We start from the raw sequence: 25,363 nt of genomic DNA on the forward strand, positions 1-25,363 counted from the left end.
TGGCCTTTACTCTTACCATTCTGGGAAACGACCTTTGCCTGGTAGTGGGCCGGTAATGGGTTGATAAGAAGAACTGAGGAACCTGCATTTCTGAGAGTTCCCGATAATGTCCTTAAATTCCTCACTTGGCTAGCGATTAGTACGTAAAAACCCTTCTCAATCTGAAAGGAGCCCTGCCGGTACTGGATTGATAATGACGTTGCGATCAATCTAGACACACACTAATACAACCGTATAAAATTAGTAAGCTATTTTAAGTCATATTTGTATAACAAGATTACGGAAATATGGTTAGGGTAAGGGTAAACTTTACTCCAAATCATAATCACTTCTCAAAATCGAGTTAAAGCAAGTTATATTTTAATTTCTTAAAACCGCATATGACTTAGCGAAGTTACAGGTGCGTGCATATCGTACAGGAAAGCACAAGCAACAAGCGATTGACGGTACATCTTTGACCATATTCCAATGACCCTTGTATAAGCAACGTGTAACGGAATTACGAATTGCTGTTGAAGGATGCATAATTATATTTCATAAGGAATCACCCTGTAAAAATATTAAATCAAAAGAAGCATAATTATTTTTTCATACAAACTAATTCAAAACATTCTCAGTATTTACTTATGACAAACCTATTGAAGATAAAAGACCGACACGTGCATAGTACCTACGCTGCGCGACGCGTACCTAGTAAAGTGAGTCACTTGATTAAATTTTTGCATGTGGTGTTACGTTTGTATCTAATTTCTTTCAGTAAAAACTATGGCAATGGTTAAGTCAAAAACTATTAGCGCTTTTGTTTCACAGATAAGTCTCAAAGGCACTAAAATAAAAGCAGTATAAAAAAACTTTAGTAATTTTTTCTAGCGATGCCCAATGTAAGATAAACATAATCTACCTCATCTTATATTATCAAAGGATTACGCAAGATTGTAATCTCAAAAGTGTCAATCCCGTGACGATAGTCGAACTAACAATCGTTTTTTCTCGTGCTATCAATACGAGATACATTATCTTACAAAATTCCTGATGTTTTAGTATGTAGTTTGATAGTTCTCGGATACCTAGTGCGAAGGCATTCTAGTGTTCTTTTGAATACTAAAATAAAAAAGTTTGTTTCGGTTAGAAAACAAAATGGATAGGCCCAGTGGTAGTAGGCAATCTATCGAAAACGTGGAAGTGTTCGAAGTTCGCGAGCACGTCCCTTACCAAGTTGAGGTGACTAAAGCTCCTGGTGCATACGATGAAGAGAGCAATGACACGTATAACTCCTCTTGGGGCTCGGCGTGGGCAGCTATATGCCAACTGATCAACTTACTCCATCATATGCAAATTGCTATTGTGGTGTTTTGTTTGTGGCACTTTGCGTTGACTTCCCAACCTAATGGAAACGTCACTAACTTGCAGCTTCACATCGTGTTTGCGGGGACTGGCGTATGTATACATATAATCATTATTGGCTTACCTCAGGGCCCCGTGCCCACAATGAAAAGGGGGTTAAGGCCGCAGTCCACCACGCTGGCCCAGTGTGGATTGGAACTCCACACGCCCTCCATCTCAGACATGCAGGTTTTCTCACGATGTTTTCCTACACCGTCGAAGCTAGTGATATTTTAATAACTTAAAACACACTTTACACCGAAAAGTTAGAGGTGCGTGCTGGGATTCGAAATAAGCCCCCCGAAAGGGAAGTCGAAGTCCTACTCCTTGGGCTATCACTGCTTCGTATTCATATATCTTCATCTAGATATACATCAAAGCAAACGCCAATGGAGCTAACTCTAACTTGCTATTAGTTGGGAAGTATTAGCAATAGAAGATTCTAGGGTGATACAGTGCCAAAACATAGGTCATTAGTAGTAGAGGTTTTTGGGACTGAGCTCGTCCGAGTAACAACTACCTTATTATTTCTTATTTGTGCCGCCAAGCAGCATTGCGGTCGGAAGGGCGTAGTTGCCGGTGTAATTTAAGGCATATATATGAGGCTAGAACACCGACGCTCAGGTTGGTGGACACAGGGCGGTACTTAATAGGATGCCTTGCGAAGTTCCACTCGGTTTACACATAGGCAATGGTTTTCCACCAACTATCAGATAGGCAATCTTCCTCAGCTTGATGGTTTCTATAAAAAAGGTCACTGTCAGGTTTTTCATCTCAGCTCTGATCTTGACATAGTAGTTTATTTAATTTATGAATAGTTGTCGGTTATGGTAAGATAAGTTGTAACGGATATTACTAAGTCAAAAGCAATCCGATGTAACCACTGCACCTTTCGTAAAGTCTACGTTCAATTACGATAATCTCATTCCATTCTAACTCCTTTACAACATTCAGGGTATAAAAAATTATTTGTGTTTTTTCCAGTACCAACTATTTCTAGTAGAATCAATAATGACTCTACATAGATATAACTCTTGGTCATTCCAACTCAGCAAAGACAGCAAAAGGGTCATACACGGATGCCTTCAAGTCGCTGGATCGCTGTTCGTAATCGGTGGAACCTTCCTTGCATTGTCAGAAGTGGGCATGCAGATCGACACAGCCCATGGGATATGCGGTGAGTTACTCTGACTCTTATCAAGGAAATTGCAAAACACGTTCGATATCGCGAGTGACAAGATAAATTCAGTAGGTATCAAAATTATTGAGTGTTCCAATTCTTACTTGAGATAAACACATATTTGTTATACCAAATAACTTCCATGTTACTGAAAATTTTGCAAACTATGATTCATCTTGCAATCGAATTAAAAGTTCGTAGTAATGTGCAAAACTTTGCTAACACAGTTGAATCTACGTCTACTACGTAGTAATATTTTAAGCAGCCAGCTTCGCTCTCATCTCCCACAAGATAGAAAAATGATTGTAAATGTTGATATTGGAAAAGAGTAACTACTGAGTTTCTTGACGGCTCTTCTCGCTAGAATCAGCTTTTACAACCGGCAGTAGAGTCACGAGTCACACAAACAAACATACTTGACGTTTCACATGTGCTAATAAAGTAGGCCTACTTGAAATAAATGAATTTTGAATTTGAATGATTGCTCTAACCAGGCTGATTTTAAAATAGTTTTAAATGACAATGTGAGATAGTGATAACAAAAAGAACACCCGGCTAAGTTTGCTGTGGGCTTATTTTAGACCAGAGCGCGTTTGGAACCCTCGTAGATTCAGTTTTAAGATTACGAATGTAGTTATCGTCATCGTCTCAATACTATGTAGACGTCTATTTGAGTAACCAACGCATCATAAGCGCCATCTTTGGGACTATTTGAATAAAGAAATATTTGACATTGACTTTGACTTTAATAACCTTCCTAATGCTTGATTATTTCCTAATATTTGATTCATATTGTTTGACTTTAGGTTTAAGTTGGCGAATGTAGTCATCTATATCCCTTTCCAATTACATAAACATATATGTATGAACGTATATGCTATAACGCTTCATAAGAGCCTTGTGTAGGCCTACTATATGAATAAAGAATTTTTTTAATTTGAATTTATCTACCTTAAATTAGGTATCATTAAACAACTTAATCATAATCCCTTGTAAATTTACATTTCAGGTGTAATCGCCTTAAGTTTCACCATCATAAGTTTTATATCGGGCATCATAGCATTATTCTCTTCAAAAGTGCGCTTGCAAATCAAGAGTGGGCCTGTGAAAATATTCCATATAGCTGTCGGTATGTTCGCGGTCTCCATGGGTCTCATCACAATGGCGATGGGATTCAACATGGAGTACTATAGCGCCACGCATGGCGGTCTTTCAACAGCACTTATGGCTTTTGTTGTTATGATTCTAGTTTATATCCTTATTCAACCTGTTATCGATTTAATATCAACTACCCGAAAAGCTCTGTGACTACATAATGTAGCTGGCTCTACCGGTGGAGACAGTAATGCTTAATTGATTAATTTTGTAGTTAAGTTATTTGTTCTGTTGTATCTTATAACCAATCCGCAATTTTCACTTTTGACAACCCTAACTATTTTTTTTTTTGGTATCTTTAATATAATAAAAGACCATAATATAATAAGAAGAGTCCATTCGCTATGACATCGGAAACTAATAACATCGGAAATTGACGTCACAACATTTCTTGCGCGTCCTTGCGCAGTTTGGCAAGGAGGCGCAAGAAATGTTGTGACGTCAATTTTGTGACTTCTTCATATAGGGTCTTTCGATTGAATGTAATAAACATAGACTAAGGAATTGTCTAATGATTAATGATTATTGATAAAGGATTGTCTAATGTGCGTTCGCCAGTTGAGTGTCACGTCAACCTGAGGAATGTGCTAGTAGTTGTGACCCTTTTTTCTATGGGGTAATCATCATGGCTACCTACTACTTACCTACCTACCATGGGAAGGCGATGCAATGAGTTAAACACGTGGGGATCACTTCTCACAAATTATTAATAGTGGACAGTTAGTCGATTTATAAGCATTAATAATAATATAAATATTTAATATTATAAATATAAAGTGTTCCTCAAAGAAATCATCGGAAACTAAACTTAATGGCTTTCAGGTGCATGTTAGGAACGGTCTTAGGATACTTTTTATCCCGCAGAAGGATAGGATCTTACTGAACACAAAAATATATCTCTACCTGTGGATAGGTTTTTCGTAGCTTCTACCAAGATCTTGCCACGTAACTCATTATGTATTCATTTTTGTATTATCATAGTTCATGAGTATTGTAAGAGATGGCGCTAATTAGTTTATCCGTCGAATTAGTGAAAAAAAATTAATGACTTATATAATTTATATTGACAATATTATACAATATCATTGACAATATTCTGATTATGGTCAACAAGCTAATGCCTGCGTTTTTCGTCCGCGATTACCTACTAAAGTTTCTTGAAAAATCCGTGGTAACCGTTTGGTTTCCTAGGATAAAAAGCAGCCTATCTTACTCTCCGTTCTGTCAACTAACCTAATTCGAAACCTCATACCAAATATCAAAGTTGCTTGGTAACTTAGTTAGAACGTGAAGGAAAGACCAACAAACAAGTTTGATGCCTTCAATAGATGTGTGTGCGGAGCCATTCACAGGACCATCTATTCATTTTTATCTATGGACCGGTGGATACCTCCCTACCACGTAACTGAAAAAACACATGACATTACAAGATCATAACTAATCAAATTGCAAACACAGCACGCCTATTTTATTACCGCACGTTTGACATCACAATGTAAATACGTGCTTTGAGTAGATTCTTAACAATTTACGCTATCGATAGTAGTGTGACAGGTGACAAGGTTGACACTTCAAAGTTCATTGCAGGCGCACCCACCTAAGGTGGTTTTGACTATTGACCATCCATTTCCATACAGACGTTATCGGCAGCCGCAGATGATTCTCGTATTAATTATTCTGTACTTAGCTAGATCTTGCTTAGTTAAGGATTTAACATAATAATTAAAATTTGGCCACCGCATTCGCAATAATCTTACGAAACGTTTGTATGGAAAAGTGACCGGTTAGGGTAATAATAATAGCACTCAACTCGCGCACGAACAGCTTTGGGTATTCTAAAGTAATTTAAGTAGATTAATTGATTACCTATTACTTATATGATAAGTTTAAACTTTTTAAAATGAAATGCCTACCGTTTGGTATGGTAAATTAAAAAAAAATGTTTTACGTTGAATAATATTTAGTCGGGCCATCTCGTTCAGAGTAATGGGTTCATAGTACCTAATGGTGATTTATCATCATCATCATCAAAGTAACCCATTACTGGCCAACTGCAGGACACGGGTCTCCTCCTAAAATGAGAAGGTGTAAAGGCAGTAGTCCACCAAGCTGGCCCAGTGCGGCTTGGTAGACTCCACGAACCTTTGAGAACATTATGGAGAACTCTCGGGCAAGCAGGTTTCCTCACGATGTTTTCCCTTACCGTTGAAGCAAGTGATATTTAACTTAGAAAAGTTTGCTTGCTGCGATTCAACTCGGCCCCCCGAAAGGTAAGTCGAGCTCCTACCCACCGGGCTATCACCGCTTCAATGATGATTAAAAACTTTTAAATCAAAAACTATTAACTAATAATATGACTCTGTACAAAGTGGCTAGTTCTATAACTCGGCAAAACGAGCATTTGTTAAAATAGATTAGATTTTTTATGCGTAAATAATTTACCCATATTAAAATTTATTAACGTTGTTTGTATGATATAGGTTGCCTTAGTTTAGGTACAACCTGTATAAATTCTAAAATATTTTTAGAATTTATACTGGTTAGTGAAATCGTCAAAGTGTGTGCGATTTATGCCTAAATTGTTGTCTGCCAACATATTTTTTATTTTTTACGAATTATTTGAAAACCTAATAATTATGTAGCCACTTCTTATTACAGTCCATTCTCTACAAATTGTCCTCTATCTTATACAACGTGTAACCAAATTACGAAATAATAGTTGAAGGGTGCATAAGTACATTTCATAAGGTACCACCCACCCTTTAAATATCACCCTTTAAAAATATTAAATCAAAAGAAGCATATTTATTTTATATATAGGGTTGACATAAGTGCTTACTTATGACAGGGTTGTCAAAAGTAAGCACTTAGTATCTTCAATAGGGTTTTTGAAGATAAAAGACCGATACGTGCATAGTACCTTCGCTACGCGAAGCGTACGTAATAAAGTGGCAGATGTTAGGGCTTTATCTGTATTCTTTCATTAAAATCGTTGCCAGTGGTTTACCCAATAACAATTAGTGTTTCGGTTTTACAGATAATTCTCACAGACAGTAAACAATGTTCCTCTAAATCATGTGAAGTAATATTTCGGTTTTCATTTACACGTCGTATAAGGGAAAAGTTAAAGTGAATGCACAATCCATAATAATGTAGGTGTAAGAAGTGAGTGTGTTTTGTAAATTAATATGTACTTGTATTGTTATAGTATAGCATAATGATATTAAGTAGAAGTAGGTATGGTTGACTGCATGAGATATTTTTAATAAAAAGTTACGAAAAATAATCATTGTCTTTACACTTATTTACTTAATTAATACCTACAGACACTCCCAACTAAATACCTACGTAAAGAGGTACTTACTCACCTCGTCTTTATATCAATAATAATTACTATGTAGTATCCGGTGCATCCAAATGCAGGGTGTGGGTCAGTACACGATGTCCCGACAAACTTTGTCCCAACACAGAAGCCACTGGCTACAACCACAAAAAGTCTCCACCGGCAAATTTTCTGCAGTTTTAATTTTTTTTTTCGGACGGCCGATTGATGCTTTGGGCAGTGACCCTGTCTTCTGAGTCCAAGGTTGTGGGTTCATGAACGTTTTTTAGTGACTGAGTGTTTATCTGTACCTATCTTATAAGTATTTATGTATATTATTCGTAAAAATATCATCATTCATCAGTCATCTTAGTACCTACCCATAACACAAGCTACGCTTACTTTGGGGCTAGCTACGGTGACGTGTGTATCGTCGTAGTTTATTTCAGTATTTATTATTATTAGTATTATTTTATATCAACTCGCCGTACGCGGTTGACGCCGGGGCCCGGGGGCCGCCAGACTACACATCGTCGATGCTGTTCACTACAGAAATTATGGCGGTGGCTCGGGTGGCGCGGTTTTGTGGTCGCTCGTGTATGTAGGCACGACTGATTAATTATACATTTTACGCTTGATTATTTTATGTAATTGAAAATCAAGACGCTTAATTTATTATACTGAGAAATTAAGAAGCCTATGAAGAATACCTACTCTTTAAGAGCAATAAGTCAAAAATGTTGCTGCCTATGATATGATTATATAACGAACGAAGCTTTGAGTTCGTTGCTGATAGTAAATAATGTTCATCATCTTCTTTTGCTTTGTTACGAGCACAAGTTACAAATACCTTCATGCAATGCTTTCCGTTTCCGCCAAAACGGTTTTTTTTTTTTAATTTCGTTCAGAAATATTGATTAAATATGCTTAGATGCTGAGCTTATAACATTATTGGTTACGAATTTACTAGTGATTTAGTCTCAGAGTAAAGATTAATTTTAGAATATTCGTGGTATTATTAAATTTCCAATTATAAGCAGGTCAGAAATAGCATTTTATTCTTAATGTTTTATTTAATCCAATTTCCGATCTTGACGAAGGTAATGCTGCTTTATTATTATAATTAGTTAATATTTTAAGATATATATATATAAATTAAGATTTTGGTTTATAGTTTGGTTTATGTATATTTATTTAGGACATTTTAAATACAGGACACTTAATACATATTAATATAAAAATTTAATAAAATAAAATCTAATTTCCGAACGAAATTAAAATTAAAAAATAAATATCGAAAACTAAACTATCATCTTTGGTTGGCTGTTTTTGCAACTGTCAAATTATTCTGAATCTGTCATTCATAATCCGGCAAAGCTACTTTATTTTTGATAAATTGTGTTTAAAGAGAATTCATAGGAATTCTGAAGACAAAGTGCATTTGATTAAAGTATTATATTCTATCAAAAATGGTAAGCGATGATTTAACATATGACCAACTTAATACGAGACTGCTAAGGCAATTATTAGGTTAGCTAGTTATTGCTTGGTCATTCCGGTATTTTACATCAAAAATGTTTTGCATTTTTACAGGCTCGGCGTTATGATACAAGAACAACAATCTTCTCACCTGAAGGTAATTTACTTTTATGTTTCTACTTAAGAAATTAATTAATTAAATATATTCTGCTGAAAACATACCCTTTCAAATTACTTGTGCATCTTTGTTAAACTAATAAAGTAGTAGTTGTCAGTGAGTGTTTAAATATTTTTGTTCAGAATATTGAATCATCTACTTTAGTAAACAGAAATAATTAATAGAACTTCTGTTATTGTCTGCAGTTAATTTGAAAAGTTGTGCATTTAAACTACAGTAAGGTATTTTTTTGTGGCAAAATGGAACCATGCAGTTTAATTTGTGCAGATCTTTTGGTAAAGATTCTTTATGACCCTAATATTATGTTGCCAATATCACATGAGTATCAATATGTAGGATTTTTTCTTCATTAATATTTCCCTGCCCTTTTTAGGAAGGCTATATCAGGTTGAATATGCTATGGAAGCTATAAGTCATGCTGGCACCTCACTTGGGATCCTTGCAACTGATGGAATCTTGCTAGCAGCTGAACGCAGAAATACCAACAAACTCCTAGATGAAGTGTTCTTCTCTGAGAAGATATACAAGTTAAATGAAGATATGGTCTGCTCTGTTGCTGGTATTACATCTGATGCTAATGTATTGACTAATGAGCTGCGGTTGATAGCACAGAGGTATTTGCTGCAGTACGGAGAGTCAATACCTTGTGAACAACTTGTATCGTGGCTTTGTGATGTTAAACAGGCTTATACACAGTATGGAGGTACAGTTTATTTCATAAATACTTTTACTTCAAAGGTGAACATCCCTAATCTCCATATTACTTTGAATTTTCAGTGATTTACTTTTTAAATGTAGATTCTATTAATCTAAATAGTGGTGTCACTGAATAACTGAATACTAAATATCATTCAGTTTAACCTTTAATGAACTGGCTAAGGACTTAACTGCAATCTCACCTGGTTATACGTAATGATGGAGTCTTAAGATGGTAAAGCTATTATGTTAGGGAGTATGGCACTTATATTAACCCAAACCCTAATCGGTTTCTTTGCAACATTGTACGGGAATGCTAAATCACTTAGCAGCACATCTTTGCCGGTAGGGTAGTAACTATCTATGGCAGAAACCTCCCGACACATAATATACATTGTAAGATGTCAACACACATTAAGCATATAGATTATTATTTATTGCGAACACGGACCGTGTTCGCAATACAGAAATATTAAGGCGAGCAAATGTCTGGGGTATCGAGGCATACTTGATGAGGCGGCAGCTACGGTGGTGTGGGCATGTCTCACGGATGTCTGACGAGTGAGTTGCAAAGCGCATCTTCTACTCTGAACTGCAAGATGGCTAGCGGAAACAAGGCGGCCAGCTTCTGCGGTATAAAGATGTGCTGAAGCGTCATATGAAGCAATGTTCCATAGTTCCGGCAAGATGGGAGACCATTACGAAAGACCGCCCACATTGGCGGCGCTTAGTAAACACGAACGTGACGAAGTTTGAGTTGAGGCGACTTAAGGCGCTTGATGCTAAACGCGATGAGCTAAAGGCACGACAACCAGCGGCCTTATCATATAACTACATTGCCGGTGTGTTGACGTGTAGCGAATGCAGCCGTACGTTTAGCACAAAATCAGGTTATGCGAGTCATCTAAGGGCTCACCAGCGGCGCTCTCAGCCGGAATCTGAAACAGTTGCTGTGACCGAATACGGTTAGGATTGATTGATATTATTTATTGTGTTTCAGGTAAGAGACCCTTTGGAGTATCCATTCTCTACATGGGGTGGGATAAACACTATGGCTATCAGCTTTACCAGTCTGACCCAAGTGGCAACTATGGAGGCTGGAAAGCTACTTGCATAGGAAATAATAGCGCTGTAAGTATTTTCATTAAATGTTTTTTTTTTCTTGACAATTAAGCAGACAGATGGGATTAAATCTAGTATAAGAAATTAATTTCGTCCAATTTCTCTGAAGTTTAGTACGCTTATAATAATTGTCATCAGAAGTACCAATTGTCATAGTATAACTAACTTCAATTACCTATTGACCCCCTTGATATGTATATCAAATATAATACTTTCGCAAGTAAAATAAAGAACACCATGAAAAATATTAAATAAAGTTGTGACCTGTCAAAACTAAATGGTGGAGTACTTAAAAAACCCCCCTCAATATGGATAAAACTAAAGTTTTTTACATTCATATCTTAATTATTATGCTGAGATCTTCTTTTAATCATATAATAGTGTACAAGTACCAGGAGGTCTCACTCTCTTCTCTAACAAAATGGGTAAATGGGTATCAAATAAAAAGGCTGGACTAGTTATTTTATTAGTCAAGGCCTTTAATTTGACACTGTACACCATGAAAAAATTGCATGTGCAAGATGGCTTCTGAATCAAAGTGGTGGATCATAGAGTTTTAGATTGAGATATTATGTAGTCTTGAAGTGATAGTAAATGCCCTCTATCAGAATCTGAGAGATTAATATTTAGGAGATTGTGATCATTGAATCAAGGTACTTAATTAAATTTTTACTAATTAAAAAATATTGCAATTTCAGGCTGCAGTATCCAGTCTTAAACAGGAATACAAGGAAAATGAAACAACTTTGGATGAGGCACAGGCTTTGGCTATCAAAGTGCTCAGCAAGACTTTGGACATGACCAAACTCACCCCAGAGAAAGGTTAGTATCTGAATTGTAATATCAATGAATTTATTATTTACAGCTAAATGGAATAAGTACTGGTACAGTACAGTATGTATACCAATCCTCCTTGACTGGGTTGTAATAATGAAGATTTATTTAATTATAAGCTTTCCCAGGGCAACAGACAATACACATAAGAGTAATATAAAAAAAAATTATGACATAAATCAATGAAGTTTCCACTGAAGATGATTATAATGGTTTTACACTACAGTTTTAATGTTGTTGCATGAAGGTTACTTTGCTTTATAGTATGTGATAGAATGAGAGGTATCCTGAGGGGTGTCACCTGTGAAAAACGCTGCATTTCTATTCTTCAACCAAAAAAATTATAGCATCCTTTGATCACTTTTTCCTGACAAAAGCTATTGTTTAGCTACTATAGAATTTTTAATTCAGTATAGAATTTGTGTGTAATTCAAACTCTATTTCCTGTTTGGACTATTTAAATATTTTATAAAAGTAACAAAATTATTATATTTTTCAGTGGAAATGGCTACTCTTACGCGCAAAGATAATAAAACTATTATAAGAGTCCTCACAAGCGCTGAAGTTGAGAAATTGATTACCAACTTCGAAAAGAGTGAAGCTGAAGCGGAAGCTGCCAAGAAACTGCTACCCAAATCGTAATTTTGTATTTTTCAAATAAAGGTCTATCTTATCAACTGCAGATTACATTTTTTTCACTAAACGTTTGTGTTTTATTCTAATTAATTACTTTAAACCATTTTTGTCGCATGGATTTAACTAAATTCATGTTTAGACAAACATAAACCAACATAATTTATAAAATATGTAAAAGAAACTACATGCTATAATCAATTGGGCATCTGTGGGCGATGCCAATCTGCTTCAGAGCAGCGTGGTGAGTTTATGCTCTAAGACTTCTCTTACATGAGATAGCAGTGAAATGTTAACATGCTGAATGCAAGGACATCAGGACTGGCATTAAAGATAAAGAAGTTCTTTTAATTATTGCGCTTCGTTGCGTCTCTCTGTGAACTGACCCTCACATTGTCAGTTTACGGTTGGTGTCTCAATGTTGGGACGTTTTTAGTTCTTTCATATTATACCACGAAAGTGCGATATTAAGAATTATACCCTTTTCCCGGTTTCCTGTCTGCACACGCGGTAAAAATCGAATGATTGATTATTTAGTTTTTTCCAGAATTATTCAATTGCCTATAGCTGTCACTAGAAAATAATGCTATTGTATTAGGTATTTTGTAAGATTTGACTATAAGGGAAGATACTTTAGTGTGGTGTCCCCAAATGGGTCCAATGGGCTTATTGATTATATTATTTTATTTATTTTTTACAGTTTTAGTTTCACCGTTCGTTAACAATGAAGAAGCGATCATTTGATTTTGCAACTGACTATCGGGGCCTCGAAGAAGCAATAAAAGATATTTTTAATGAAGAGTTTGTTCTGAACACGAAGTTATATGCTGCACAACACTACAACCATGACTTTCAGATAACCATTGATGACCCCAAAATTTTTATTGGCATTCTACTACTGACTGGATACCACTCACTTCCACAATAGTGACTGTACTGGTAGAGAATGTAGATGAAGACTGTTATTTTTCCATTGTTTCAAAAGCAATGTCAAAAGATTCCTGCATTTTTGCGACAGTGAAGCTGCTGCGGGATCTACCGATAAGATATTCAAAGTACTTGCTGATGTGCTGATCAAGAAATTCTTTCAGTGGAGTGTAGTCCATGAGCATCTAACGATAGACGAGTCAATGGTGAAATATTTTGGACGTCACCCAGCCAAACAGTTCATAAGAGACAAGCCAGTTCTATTTGGATATAAGACTGAATGATTGCAAGTGCAGATAGTTATTGCTATGCTTTTGATATATTCTGTGGGAAATCAGTAGGAGAGACCAATAGGAGCCTTTGGGATCAAAAGTTGAGAAAGTGAATGAAAAAGTAACTCCGAGCCGAATTTGACTACCGATTCGTTACAGTAAATCGAATTTTGTTCGTGCGATGGCTTGACAACAGTGTTGTTACAAACTACGACTAAGTTTACCCTCTGAGCTTGGGCTAAAAGGTGGAAGTAAGGCTCGGCATATCCTGTCCGTGGAAGACAAAATGGACCAAGCTCCAGTTTCGTCGAAGTATGGCCCGCTATTATTTAAGGGCTATAGAAACCAAAAGACCCGATAGAAGACAGCGTAAATCTTCAGTGGTGCCAGGTATGAATCAGGATGGAGCTGGACACTTCCCTCAGAAGCAACCAAGCCAGCTTCGTTGCGTAGTATGCCACACGAAAGCACATTGGCACTGTAAAAAATGCATCAAGACATTGTGCATCGAAAAAAGTGGTTTCGAAACATATCATGCATAAGCCCATTGGCCCCAGTTAAGGACGGTGTTTTTTTTAAATATATAGAAGATTTTTTTTAGGTTTTTGCTGTAAAATGTCTAACTAGCCACTAATAGTTCGTTTAATAAAGTTTTTTTTCAAAATATTGCTGCTGGTTTGTATTTGGGTCCAAATGGGTTAATGTTACTACTACATTCGTGCTTCTTTTATCCATATCATAGACACAATTTCTAAACGGTAAATATATGTCAATGTCAAACACGACTTTGATAGATGAATGATGACTGATGTCATGTCTTGTCAACAAAATTCAATACCTACCGTCTACGAAACCTACCTATTTTTGAAATTTTGTATAAATTTTGTTGATTTGTAATTTCCATATGTTCTATTTCTAAGTGATTTCTATAAGAAATTTCATATAACCATGGCTGTTGAGAATGTAACACTTCCAAAGAAATCAAGACTGGAAATGAATGTACGGCAACTGCTTAATAAATGTGAATTGATTGCAAAACAGGAACCGATAGATGTAAATTGCAGATTAAAACAATATGTGAAATCTCTTAACGATATGATAACTGAACTTAAAACTGGTCCCGAGTAAGTACGATACTTTTATGTTTCACTACTAGTGTTCGTAATGCCAGTACTGAAATTTAAATAAAACGTATTTCAAATATCGCCTATCTGTCTACTATGAGAAATCTATTTACTGTGATAATTCAATATGTATGTTAATACTATAAAAATTAAGCTTAGTTTTCTGTACTCCACAAAAAGCACGAGAATCTGTACTAATTACTATGTAGTTTATAAGTTCTTCAATGTTTATACTCCACACCAAACAGATATTTGGCAAAGTAATCTCGCTCCAACACATGTTTACACAGATGTTACCTTTACAATGAATAATTATTTAATCATAGTAAAGTCAAAATCTCCTGAGGATAGCCACCTTTCATTAATTAATGCTTGTTTACAGAAAACCTGCCAAAGATGTTTTAGCAGAGTATACTAAGCGAGCCACTTTCTTAAAAGGGTTAATTCAAACAGCTACTCTGAATAGTCCAATAGAAAAGGTATATGGTTATACAATGGCTTTTTAAATTTCAATAAAAAATACCTTATGAAAATGTAAAAAATACCCTTGAAGTCCTAAATATATCTCAGAAAAAACACCTAAAAACTTTTTTTGGTCTCCTTAGAATTATTTACGAAATTTTCATATACATCAAGTAAAAACCATTGCAATATCAATTCTTTTAAAACATTAATTTTCTCTAAAGTATAATCAAATATATTATCGATGTCAGTCTATTGAAACATCTTCTCTCGCTTCAATAGATTCTAATTACAAAATAGTTTTTTGGAATTTTTGAAAAGGGTGTGCTAGACCTGATGAATTATTAATCAATTTATTTATATTTGAATCACATTTAAGCTTGAAGCAGTACAACTATTGTCACATGGTGCAGCAACCAATTCTGCAGATGGTTCAGCTCAAGAGATACATCAAAAGACAGTTGCTAAATATGGGGTTGAGTTGCGATCAGAGTTATTTGGTTTAGGTAAGACATTCACTTTTATTACAGTTTTTTGAAAATCCTGTGGGAACTGCGTTTTTCCTAGCCCATGTTTCTCTCAATTTTTTTAACTCAATGCCAAATCACCACTGAAACTGTTCAGAAAGACAACTCTACCGTGAAGAAGTTGGCAAGAAAATCAGCTGTTGCTCTTCAACATTCACTTTCCTATCTTGTGAGAGATGAAAACAGAACCAGATGCTTTCTAGCAATCTTGTCATTTTTTTTATATATGCTTATAGATATGTTATTATATTTGTTGCAGAAGACAGCGATGATACACTCAGGCAGCGAAATATTATAAAAGCAGCAAACTTTACAACCACAAGTACTAGTCAAGAAGACATAGACTCACTGCTCAAATACCATCAGAACATGCAAGAGAAAGTTGCGGAAAACATGGTCATGCTTACTAAGAGCTTGAAGGAGCAGTCACAGATTGCGAGCACTATTATAAAAGCTGATACTGAGGTAAGTGATTTATATGTCTGTTATTTAGACACAAGTGCCTCTTATCAAATTTCAGTTATTATATATTTGATCATCTGCCTCATTGGCCTATTGATTATCATGTTTGACTAAGGATCACAAGATACCACTTTCCTTTCCTGGGTCAGGTTAAAAACTTTTAGTTATTGGATATTTCCGTTTAGTTAGGAAATTGGGGCTCCTTGCCACTATGTCTGTTTTTCTCACTGCCTAGTTGAATCCCTACCGGTTTCTTCATGCTCAATTGTCCATAGGACCATAGGCTACCTTATATGTCACTAAGAAAGCCTATGGACAATGGAGCAAGAATGCCTATATGTCAATGTATTTAAGGAAATTAACTGTTTAATAGAACAAGGTTCTACTGTCAAAGACTATACTTCTTTAATCACAGATTTCGCCAAGGATTGTCGTTTTGCCTGTTTTTTTTAAACAAATTATAATGCAAAAAATGATTTTAAAAGAGTATATAGTATATGCATGTATATGTTAAATACATGATTGCGTGTGGGAAATGATTAAAAAAGAATATATATATATATATATATATGCTTGTATGTATGATATACGTGGCAGTGTGTATAATGTGTTTTTTATTCATTTAATGAATATTTTTATGCATAATATAACAAAATATGAGTATTCTGCACTCCTTATTTATATTTAAACTATAGGCGTCTAAAATGTCATACTACTCCGTCCGCGCAATTATCGAAAAAACGGATACAAAATTTTTGCTTCACGTATTAATAGATAGATTATATTTCCCCCATCATCCCGCATTAAAAGTGCCTTCTATTTTAATAACAAAGTTCTCGATTAGATAGGTTTTAGTTTATGAACAAATGCCCGTTTGCATGAACGACTCGAAATTACCCTGTTTTGCAATTCCGAAATAAGTAACGCCTAATCTAAGGAAATTCCTAGGCATACATCAAACTTTCACCAATAGTTATTAACTAAGAGTTGCTGAAACTTATTTTTTCTATAGACATCGCATAAACCATTACGCATTGGAGTTAGGCGTTGTAGGTTTAGTGTAAAAGGGCATAAATGTTGTTTTTAAATAGTTTTCTTTTATCTGTTTTATTTTAGGCGCTTAAGAAATCATCAGACTTGACAGACCGGAACCTCATTTCGTTAAAAGTGGAGTCCGAAAGGCTACAGGAGCACAGTCGCGGCGCTTGGAAATGTTGGCTATGGCTTATGCTTGCTGTCATTGTGGCCATATTTATAAGTAAGTGTTAGCTCACTTATAAATTAGTACCTATGTATTAAGCAAGCTTGAAACGGTGATAGCCTGGGTTGATCTCTGGCACCCAACTCTAACTTTTCAATGTTGCAATTAAATATTACTTGCTTTAACGGTGAAGAATATCTTGCATGCCTATCCATAATGTAAAGTCTACCAATCATAACATATTGTTTATGAGAAAACTCAACGAAAACAACTGTAATAGGTCAAGTCAGACTCGCACATTGAAGAATTCCTTTGAAGGAAATATACAAAATAGTTATATCCTGACTATTTTATAGTACTTACTTAATATCCTTACTATGTTATAATAGTTATAGTTATATCTTATCTACGATGTAATAGATGTGAAAGTGTGTTAGTATTTTTGTCTTTCCTTGGCGCCCTAAAGGAACCAGTCGCCTAGATTATTGGCATAGAGTTAGTTGAAAGTAGAATAACATAAACTACTTTCGCCTAGATTATTGGCATTTTGGCACTTTTTATATTACGAGAACAAAAGGTTCCCACGGGATATGTAAAAAAACTGTTATAAACGCGGACGCAGAACTGGGGCTGCAAAAATGTTTTTAAAGGGTTATTATTAGCAATGTATGTAGTCTTAGTTTCCCGTGAACATTTTTTTTTGGTTTTGTTTCGCTTTGCAAACTTCGGATATGGTCTTTTAAAGTATGGTTTGGAACGTAAAACGATTTGCCAAACGCCCGTTTGGCATCTTTAGTAATAAAAATATTCTTTTTTTTCTCACACAATCAAATTGAACTAGCATTATCCAAATTTGAGGTTTGAGATAGCATTTATAACTAACTAACTAACGATAAGGGCAGTCGCACAATAATAGTTCGTTTTGGTAACGGCCTACCCTACAAGAACCCTTGTATAAACTGTAAATGCGCGAAGTAAGCCCCACTTTCACTGAACCTAGATCAAAATTAAAAAATCAAATTATTTTATTTTCAGATATGGTGCTGTTTATGAAAGTGATGAAGAAACGGAAATATGATACGTAAACTATGATCTCGGTGGGTTTCGACATTATGTAAAAAATCTAATATTAAATATTTATTGTGTTGACATTAGGTATAAGTCTGTATATTTTGATTTTTAGGTAGGTATGGATATATAATAATTTATAGATAATGTTAAAATAAATATAGGCCTTCAATCCATGATGCTTTTATTATATATTATATTATATTTTTATTTAGGTAAGAAAGACACAGCATTTGTAATGATGAACATTGACCTTTTTACAAGTTCTTGCTTAACTTGAAGACCTCCCAGCGTTGTTGCGAGTGTTGTCTCTGGATCGATCCCTGGCTGTTAAAAGAAATAGTTTTTACTGTTACGTGCAAGTGAAAGAGACAGCGTATATAATATTTCGAGTCCCAGAAATCTTATCCATATTGATATAACGTTTCCGATCGTATTGAACTACATATACCGATCACTGCTGATTATATACGCCACTTATTATTATATACAGACGCACGAACAGACAGACCGGAAGGATTCAGTTGTTTGTTTACCCTAAAAAATATATAAAAACAAAAACCTGACTGCCCCAAAATCTGCTATCTTTATTAAACTCATACAAGAACTAAAAAGATAGAAACAAGATTTTAATTTGAGTATTTAATCTTAGTTGACAGTGTTCACAAACGCTATCGGAGGCGTAACACGCTCACTTATCCTATTTTGGTTGGTTATTTAATAGAACAAAAAAATCTCGGAGCGAGCAGATGCCTCCGACTGTGTTTGTGAATGTTTAGTCTCAAGAGCGTTCCAAAGAAATATACATACAAACATACCTACGTACATACATAAACTCGAAAAAAAATCCCCCTTTCGCAGTCGAGTAAAAAGTAACCTTACCTACTTAAAACTTAACCAAAAGGCGAAAACGAATAAGATCAATGAAACCAAAAGAATTATTTGTCAATTCAATTTATTACTACTTATCATTTTTATACTAGTCTACATTATTCAGATATCATGAATATACCAAATCCAGTTTTGGTCCTTACTTTTATATTTTTGTATAATAATTAAAGTTGTAAAGTTGTAGAGCAACGCACCTAAATCTTGCGTGGAGTGCAACTAGTAGAGGCTTCGTGAGCGATTTAATCTAAACATAGTACCGATATTCGATAGCGTGAAAGTTAACTACAATATGTATGGAATCACAAAAGCGCCATATATTGGCAATGCGGTCCACCCAGTATTGTTACCAGCTGTTAAGCCGTTGCGTATTTGTGCATTGTTTTTTCTCCGTCTATCGTGTGTCAAATTAATGATGACAGACAGAGAAAAATAAGTGTTTAGTTTTTTATTGGAACAGTTATTCGATCTATTAATGACACCATTGCTGGGCACAATCCCCCAAAAGATCTTACCCACCACGCTGCTCTAATATGAGATGGCGGCCTTAACAATTAATATCACATAATGATAATAACTGGGACCAACGGTTTAATTTGCTCATTTGATTAGGTATTAAAGGATCCATTTTTTTAATTAATCTTTAAATAGAACATTTCAGAGCGATTCCAACATCACGTATGTGTCATTAAATCTTTATGATTTTTTTTAATTTACCTTTCATTTAAAAAATCTTTCATAAGTCGTAGAGACTTAAAAAAATAATAAGTCAGGAATGGGAAAACTACAACACACAGAAATACCACTGATTTTATTTAAAGTAGCCTGGCAACCAGTTTTGGAGCAACGTGGAGCATCTATGCTCTCAATCTCTCTATCCCATGAGAGAGTAGGTCTTTTCCCAACAATGGTATATTCAGTAATCTGCGAAGGATGTTCATGCTCCAAAAAGCCCATACCTTCTATGTCTACATATATTATCAAGCTATTTTTTAGGTTAATAAACATCATATTATATATTTTACTCGGTTATAATAAATAATTATATGCAATAGTAATGACTAATATTGTCATATTGTATATCATCTAAGATGTCTTTTAAATTGCAGACCTACCAAACGTTAAATACTTTCAAATCTACTACGTATATATTAGAATATGTTAATAATTTTTCTTATGTGCGTGATTTTATTGGCCCTACTTGTTTTCATAATACAATATTATTCTTTACTTTTACACAATGCCTAAAATATTAAGGGTACGATTGTGGAGGTGAATTTCATTAATATTTTGATTTTGAATAGTTAAGGCCTTCGCATACTATATCGAATCTACACCGACTCGGCACCAACCCCTTTGTAATTGAAGCATTTAAAAGAACTTTATGTCGCAACGCATAAAGTAAGTTGTTATAAAGACCGTGAAAATAGTAGTAGGTAGACTTCTGAACTACAGCTTGCATACTAATGGTCAACAACGATTTGCTAACTCTTTTTTTTAGTTATAATAGCCGGAAACAGAAGAGGGGGAACCTGCCGGTGTGTTGAAATCCATCGTCATCGTGCGGAACTCGCCGCACAAAATGGTGCCCTGTGTCCATCCAAATGAGGTGTAGATGTGAAGCCTCATATGACTGTAATCACACCGGCAACACGGAACACAGCAATTCTGCTTTGCAGTAGTATTTCCCCGAACAAGCTTTACCACAAAAAGCTCTATGAGATGAAGTACGAGTGATGGTTCATGCCGAGCCTAGACTGGCGTGTAGACTGGCTGACACATTGTCCACTCATTGACGACTCGTGGTCGACAGACGCAGAGTCGATCGTCTGACTATGAATTGTAAACCTGAGTTTAAACTGGCGTTGGAACGGTGTTGAGTGAATAAATGAGCGAAGGCCTTTACTCTACATTTCTCAATATATTAAAATTGTATCTACTTATACTTTTCTACACTCGTATTAACAAACATGACAATTTTTCGGTTAAGAAAGCCTGTGAGACTTCATAGTGATGTTTGTGAATAAGGATGCTAAGACTTTATAGTCTGTTTTAAATACTTCAACTAACACTTAATTCCATTTCGGAAGTGAATATATAAATTTAAAGTTACAATAATAACTAATAAGGTACCACAACTAAAGAAGCACCAGCGTGAAAAAATAAATATATTATCGTATTTTTATTAAATTCTTATTATAGTATAATATAATTTTACTATGAACCTTTTGATTAACTCATTTAACAATAGGTATACTATTAGAATATTAAATTTATTTTCGTTTTATTTTTTACGTATTTAAATTTATCTTGGGGATTAATTTCAAAACGCATTTAACCTCAAAGTTAAAAATGGCTAGGCTATGCTATGTTCATAAAGAAAATACGACAGGTTCTTATGTGCCTACCAATAAAATTTGACCAATTTAAAGAGTACACTGTTCTACAGGGCGCTAAACCCCGAAATAAGGATTTAAATTTTGGAATAATATTTAAATAATACCTACTGCTTTACGCAATGTATTTGAAGGCTCAGGATTAGGACTAAACGGTAAATCGCTTTATCCTAAGATAGAGTAGGCCTGACTCCAGATACACGTTGAAGACGATGAAATAAAATATAAAAGTTAGACATATGATAATATTAATGAATTTTAATATTTCAAATTCATTTTGAAATTGCCCCCATGATATTATTCATTCAGAAATATGTAGATGGTAATATTTTTAATAGATATCATCTAAATGTTTATATTGCGAATCATATTCGCGCCATTATAAAGCGGTAACTATTTTTTTAAATGAAGCCTACAGCGAAGTGCATTTCAATATTCTACTTCTTGTCATAGACATCAGTTAGTTCGAATTTCCATATTTTGTTTGGTCCTATTTCCGTTACGTAGAGGTGGGATCCGTTTCTCGTTACTGCCAACGAGTGAGGATTTGTGAAACCCTGAAAAGAAAGAATACGATATCATTAAAACGATTCGCTAATTATCAAAGTAACCTACCGACGGAGAGAGCTGCTAGTGCAATTATTGCGTGTTCTAACAAAATCAAAAATCAGCTTGTTCATTATAGTAGAGATCCTTGACAAAGCTCAGTGAGTTTCAGGTTCTGAATACCACCGGTAAACAATGGTTGGTGAACTACCCCAACTAGACGTCAAAGGAGTCGTAGGTGCTTGCCACAAATGTCACAAGACATTTGGAACTCCTTACAAAATACCTCTTTCCAGTAGTACATAGATATAATGGTGATGAATGCATTAAAGAAAGATTCGGTTCATCATCATCATATCAACCCATAAACCGCCCACTACAGGGCACGGGTCTCCGTCCACATTGGGGCGGGGTTAATTTGGGATTTGTGGACTCCACACACCTTTGAGAACATTATGGAGAACTCTCAGGCAGGCAGGTTTCCTCACGATGTTTTCCTTCACCATTGAAACAAGTGATATTTTAATTGCTAAGTTTAAAAAAGTTAAGAGGTGAGATTCGAACGCGGCCCCCCGAGAGTGAAGCGAAGTCCTACACTAGGCTATCACCGCTCCTCAAAGAAAGATTCGGTTAGTAGATACAAAAGTCTCACCACCATAGTCGCGTATGTACTTAACAATTTGCTATAACCTATAAAGGTAGCTTAGGTTAGGTTAGTCGTACCAGGCACGAGGTGGTAGCGTCCGTCGTCTAACATTAGAGCGGCAGCTGAGAATGATTACGAATGCCAAATATGAGAACCCCGAAAAATATATGTTGCTGGCAACTGTGTCAGTTCTTTCCCCTTCCCGTTATGCCGCTTCCCGGGTACAATAGATATTGAGAGATGCAAGTCAATATTTACTCAGGTTCCTTTTATGAAATAGTGTTTAAAGATTCTACGCTCAAAAGGGGATCATAGGAGATCATATATATCGGCCATTTGGCAAATCTCCAGATCCATATGACTGTCTGAGCTGTCTAGAAAATCTAGATGAAAAAGGCAAAACATGGTTATCAGAAATCTAATTCAATGAACAAAGATTATAAAACCACCACTGCAGACAATATAAATATACTTATATTCAAATATGAATAAAAAATAAATATACTACGGCAATATACACATCGCCATCTAGCCCTAAAATAAGCGTAGCTTGAGTTATGGGAGACTGATGAATATTATTATGAATAATATATATATAAATACTTATAATATACAGATACAGGTTTATCACACAAAAAAATTCCAGATGTTGGAATCGAACCAACGGCCTTGGAATCATTAAGCAGGGTAGCTGCAAACTGTGCAAATCGGCCGTCAATATATAAGGAATCTAGCTGTCTCTGCGTTTTTTATGGTTTTTAATCCCGTGGGAACGGTTTGTTATCCTTTGATAAAAAGTAGACTATGTTACTCTCCGTCCTTTCAATTTACTCTTTGCCAAAAATTAAGTTTTATTAGGACGTAAAGAAGAGACAAACAAACACTCTTTCGGATTCGAGTATAATGTTAGTACGGATTTAACGCGTCAGTAGACGTCCGGAGGCAAAAAAGTAAAGCTTTGTTAGTAAAAAACTCACTGTAGCTGGGTCCCAAGTGTCCAAAATATTTCCATATACAGCGTTTACGGTAAATCCTCGCACTGCGATATTCTGATAGGTGGGACCGTTGACTGCATAGATGATGTCTCCATGTGAAGCCACTGCGAAAACGCGCCCTAGCGTCGGATCCTCAATAACAGTTGCTGGCTCCAACATTTTGATAGAACTCTTCAATCCAGCTTTAGGGCAAACAATCCGCATGTTCTCTCTATCCGCGACACAGACGATGTCCAAATGTTCCAACAGTGTGACACTGTGTGGAACATTCAACGTGAGCGTGTCAGAAAACGATGGAATGGCAAACAGTAGTGTTCCAGCAGCGTTGAATTTCAAAATCTGATTATTGCAGTAGCCATCAGCGACAAAGATTTCTCCTGTCGTTGCAACTGCTACTGATGTTGGCATGCAAAGTAAAACACGGTGTCTGTAGGGATATCCAGCTGTGAACGCTTCTCCGATAGTCAGGGTGGGGTACTTATGGTTCTTCGGTGTATACTGAAAGATATTAGAGAGTGTTATTAGACGTCCTGTATATTGAGGTACCAATATAAGAATTAAAACTACAACTCTTTTAATAGTTTATAAGATATGCACACATGCACGAATTAGGCGCTGAAATACTCATCTCTTGCCACCCCGGAAGACAGTAAAAAAAAATCTTGCCAGAAATAGGCCTTTTATTAACTGCCCCAGATCTTTCTCAGACCTTAATTCTTAGACTACATAATAACCATTACCAATCATAGCAGCGGTAAGATGTTAGAATTCACCCAAATAAAACCTTTTAACATAATGGCATCAACTGATCAACTATAAGTATAGGTACGTACGTAAACACTTTGGTCGAAAATATTGAAATATAGTACCTTAAAAACTTGATGCTTTGCCACATCGGTAACCCAAACGTTGTCATGATGATCAACAGTTAGTCCATGGGGCATATAAAATGCATTGCCTCCCCAACTATGAAGCACTGATCCCGTTTGAGGATCTAGTACAAGTATGGTATCCTCGATAATCGGTCCTTTATCGAGATTTTGGTATACATTGGATTCATTAAATGTACTGAAAATATATAGATATTAATTCGTATAAGCATAGAAAAAGCATAGAAAATAGAGCTCAACAACAAATACATAAAATAATAAAAGGAATGCTAAAAAAAGATAATATGGTACGCAAACATTTCATGAATTTTGACTCACTCTTGTGAAAGTAACTCTTAAAGCATTTCATATCTTTAACTGTATTGTGCCTTTAGCCAACAAGGTTTGAATAAAACTAAGGAAAATATCCAAGGTCACATTTACGAAGACACATTTTATCGCCCGTTTTATATTACGTTTATTTGCATATTATTATAGTTTGAGCATTGTAAACTGAATAATAAATTACCTTTCGTCCCACACCCTTTCGGCCCGGTGGAAAATTACAGGCTGTCCCAAAGAATTTATTGAGACGGCAGTTATTTGCCCTACATTCAGAGACTGCTGGGGCCAATCCTTTACTTCCTGCGGTCGTAACACAATTTCGTCTTTTGGCTGAGGCTGAAATAAATTTAAGTACCACCATTGAAGTTGCATGCGTGGGAAACTTATCGAAAGAGAATTTTATTAGGCACAAAAATCTTACCAGATGAAGATTGAGATTTTTCAAAAAGTTATCTTCGTTTCCATAGCTAAAGTAGTCAAAATTATCCCTCACTGTTTCTGGTTCACAATTTATTCCGTATAATGTAAAAACTAATAGGAGTACCGGCCACATTTTTGATAATTCTGTGATTTGGCGTAGGAATTCTTTTAGTGTGTACTTACTGCGTATTGATTGTTGGTTCTACATTTACTTGGCCAGCACGCATGCGCGT

General features: G+C 35.5%; 4 protein-coding genes across 4 annotated transcripts; 3 read left to right on the plus strand and 1 right to left on the minus strand.

Annotated features, from left to right (window-relative positions):
* The first annotated feature begins 1,137 nt into the window (after positions 1–1,137).
* LOC120633452 lies at positions 1,138–3,871 on the plus strand. The gene is made up of 3 exons (XM_039903660.1): positions 1,138–1,437; positions 2,368–2,560; positions 3,573–3,871. The coding sequence occupies exons 1-3, from the start codon at positions 1,138–1,140 to the stop codon at positions 3,869–3,871; spliced, it is 792 nt and encodes a 263-aa protein (XP_039759594.1).
* Positions 3,872–8,371: 4,500 nt separating this feature from the next.
* LOC120633451 (proteasome subunit alpha type-4) lies at positions 8,372–12,052 on the plus strand. Its single transcript, XM_039903659.1, has 6 exons — positions 8,372–8,512; positions 8,634–8,676; positions 9,071–9,400; positions 10,394–10,524; positions 11,214–11,337; positions 11,849–12,052. Exons 1-6 carry the CDS (start codon positions 8,510–8,512, stop codon positions 11,989–11,991), a joined length of 774 nt encoding a protein of 257 aa, XP_039759593.1. The 5' UTR covers positions 8,372–8,509; the 3' UTR covers positions 11,992–12,052.
* Positions 12,053–14,034: 1,982 nt separating this feature from the next.
* LOC120633179 (vesicle transport protein USE1) lies at positions 14,035–18,154 on the plus strand. Its single transcript, XM_039903311.1, has 6 exons — positions 14,035–14,305; positions 14,688–14,784; positions 15,147–15,273; positions 15,554–15,759; positions 16,873–17,014; positions 17,993–18,154. Exons 1-6 carry the CDS (start codon positions 14,130–14,132, stop codon positions 18,040–18,042), a joined length of 798 nt encoding a protein of 265 aa, XP_039759245.1. The 5' UTR covers positions 14,035–14,129; the 3' UTR covers positions 18,043–18,154.
* A 1,555-nt stretch (positions 18,155–19,709) lies between these two features.
* LOC120633356 (peptidyl-alpha-hydroxyglycine alpha-amidating lyase 2-like) lies at positions 19,710–25,319 on the minus strand. The gene is made up of 5 exons (XM_039903556.1): positions 25,132–25,319; positions 24,895–25,046; positions 24,366–24,564; positions 23,479–23,994; positions 19,710–21,866 (listed from the first exon to the last, which is right to left on the minus strand). Exons 1-5 carry the CDS (start codon positions 25,261–25,263, stop codon positions 21,747–21,749), a joined length of 1,119 nt encoding a protein of 372 aa, XP_039759490.1. The 5' UTR covers positions 25,264–25,319; the 3' UTR covers positions 19,710–21,746.
* Positions 25,320–25,363: the final 44 nt, after the last annotated feature.

This window comes from Pararge aegeria, chromosome 21 (assembly GCF_905163445.1).
Source record: "Pararge aegeria chromosome 21, ilParAegt1.1, whole genome shotgun sequence".
Lineage (NCBI taxonomy): Eukaryota > Metazoa > Arthropoda > Insecta > Lepidoptera > Nymphalidae > Pararge > Pararge aegeria.

Excerpts from the sequence above, each read along its gene's own strand:
- LOC120633451 (XM_039903659.1), top strand. Across the intron at positions 8,677-9,070 it reads AACAATCTTCTCACCTGAAG|GAAGGCTATATCAGGTTGAA; the intron begins GTAATTTACTTT and ends TGCCCTTTTTAG. Across the intron at positions 10,525-11,213 it reads GCATAGGAAATAATAGCGCT|GCTGCAGTATCCAGTCTTAA; the intron begins GTAAGTATTTTC and ends TTGCAATTTCAG.
- LOC120633179 (XM_039903311.1), top strand. The coding sequence starts at position 14,130 with ATGGCTGTTGAGAATGTAACACTTCCAAAGAAATCAAGACTGGAAATG. Across the intron at positions 14,306-14,687 it reads GAACTTAAAACTGGTCCCGA|AAAACCTGCCAAAGATGTTT; the intron begins GTAAGTACGATA and ends GCTTGTTTACAG. Across the intron at positions 15,274-15,553 it reads ATCAGAGTTATTTGGTTTAG|AAGACAGCGATGATACACTC; the intron begins GTAAGACATTCA and ends TATTTGTTGCAG.
- LOC120633452 (XM_039903660.1), top strand. The coding sequence starts at position 1,138 with ATGGATAGGCCCAGTGGTAGTAGGCAATCTATCGAAAACGTGGAAGTG. Across the intron at positions 1,438-2,367 it reads TCGTGTTTGCGGGGACTGGC|TACCAACTATTTCTAGTAGA; the intron begins GTATGTATACAT and ends TGTTTTTTCCAG. Across the intron at positions 2,561-3,572 it reads CACAGCCCATGGGATATGCG|GTGTAATCGCCTTAAGTTTC; the intron begins GTGAGTTACTCT and ends TTTACATTTCAG.
- LOC120633356 (XM_039903556.1), bottom strand. The coding sequence starts at position 25,263 with ATGTGGCCGGTACTCCTATTAGTTTTTACATTATACGGAATAAATTGT. Across the intron at positions 25,047-25,131 it reads AAAATCTCAATCTTCATCTG|CCTCAGCCAAAAGACGAAAT; the intron begins GTAAGATTTTTG and ends AATTTATTTCAG. Across the intron at positions 21,867-23,478 it reads ACACTTGGGACCCAGCTACA|GGTTTCACAAATCCTCACTC; the intron begins GTGAGTTTTTTA and ends CTTTCTTTTCAG.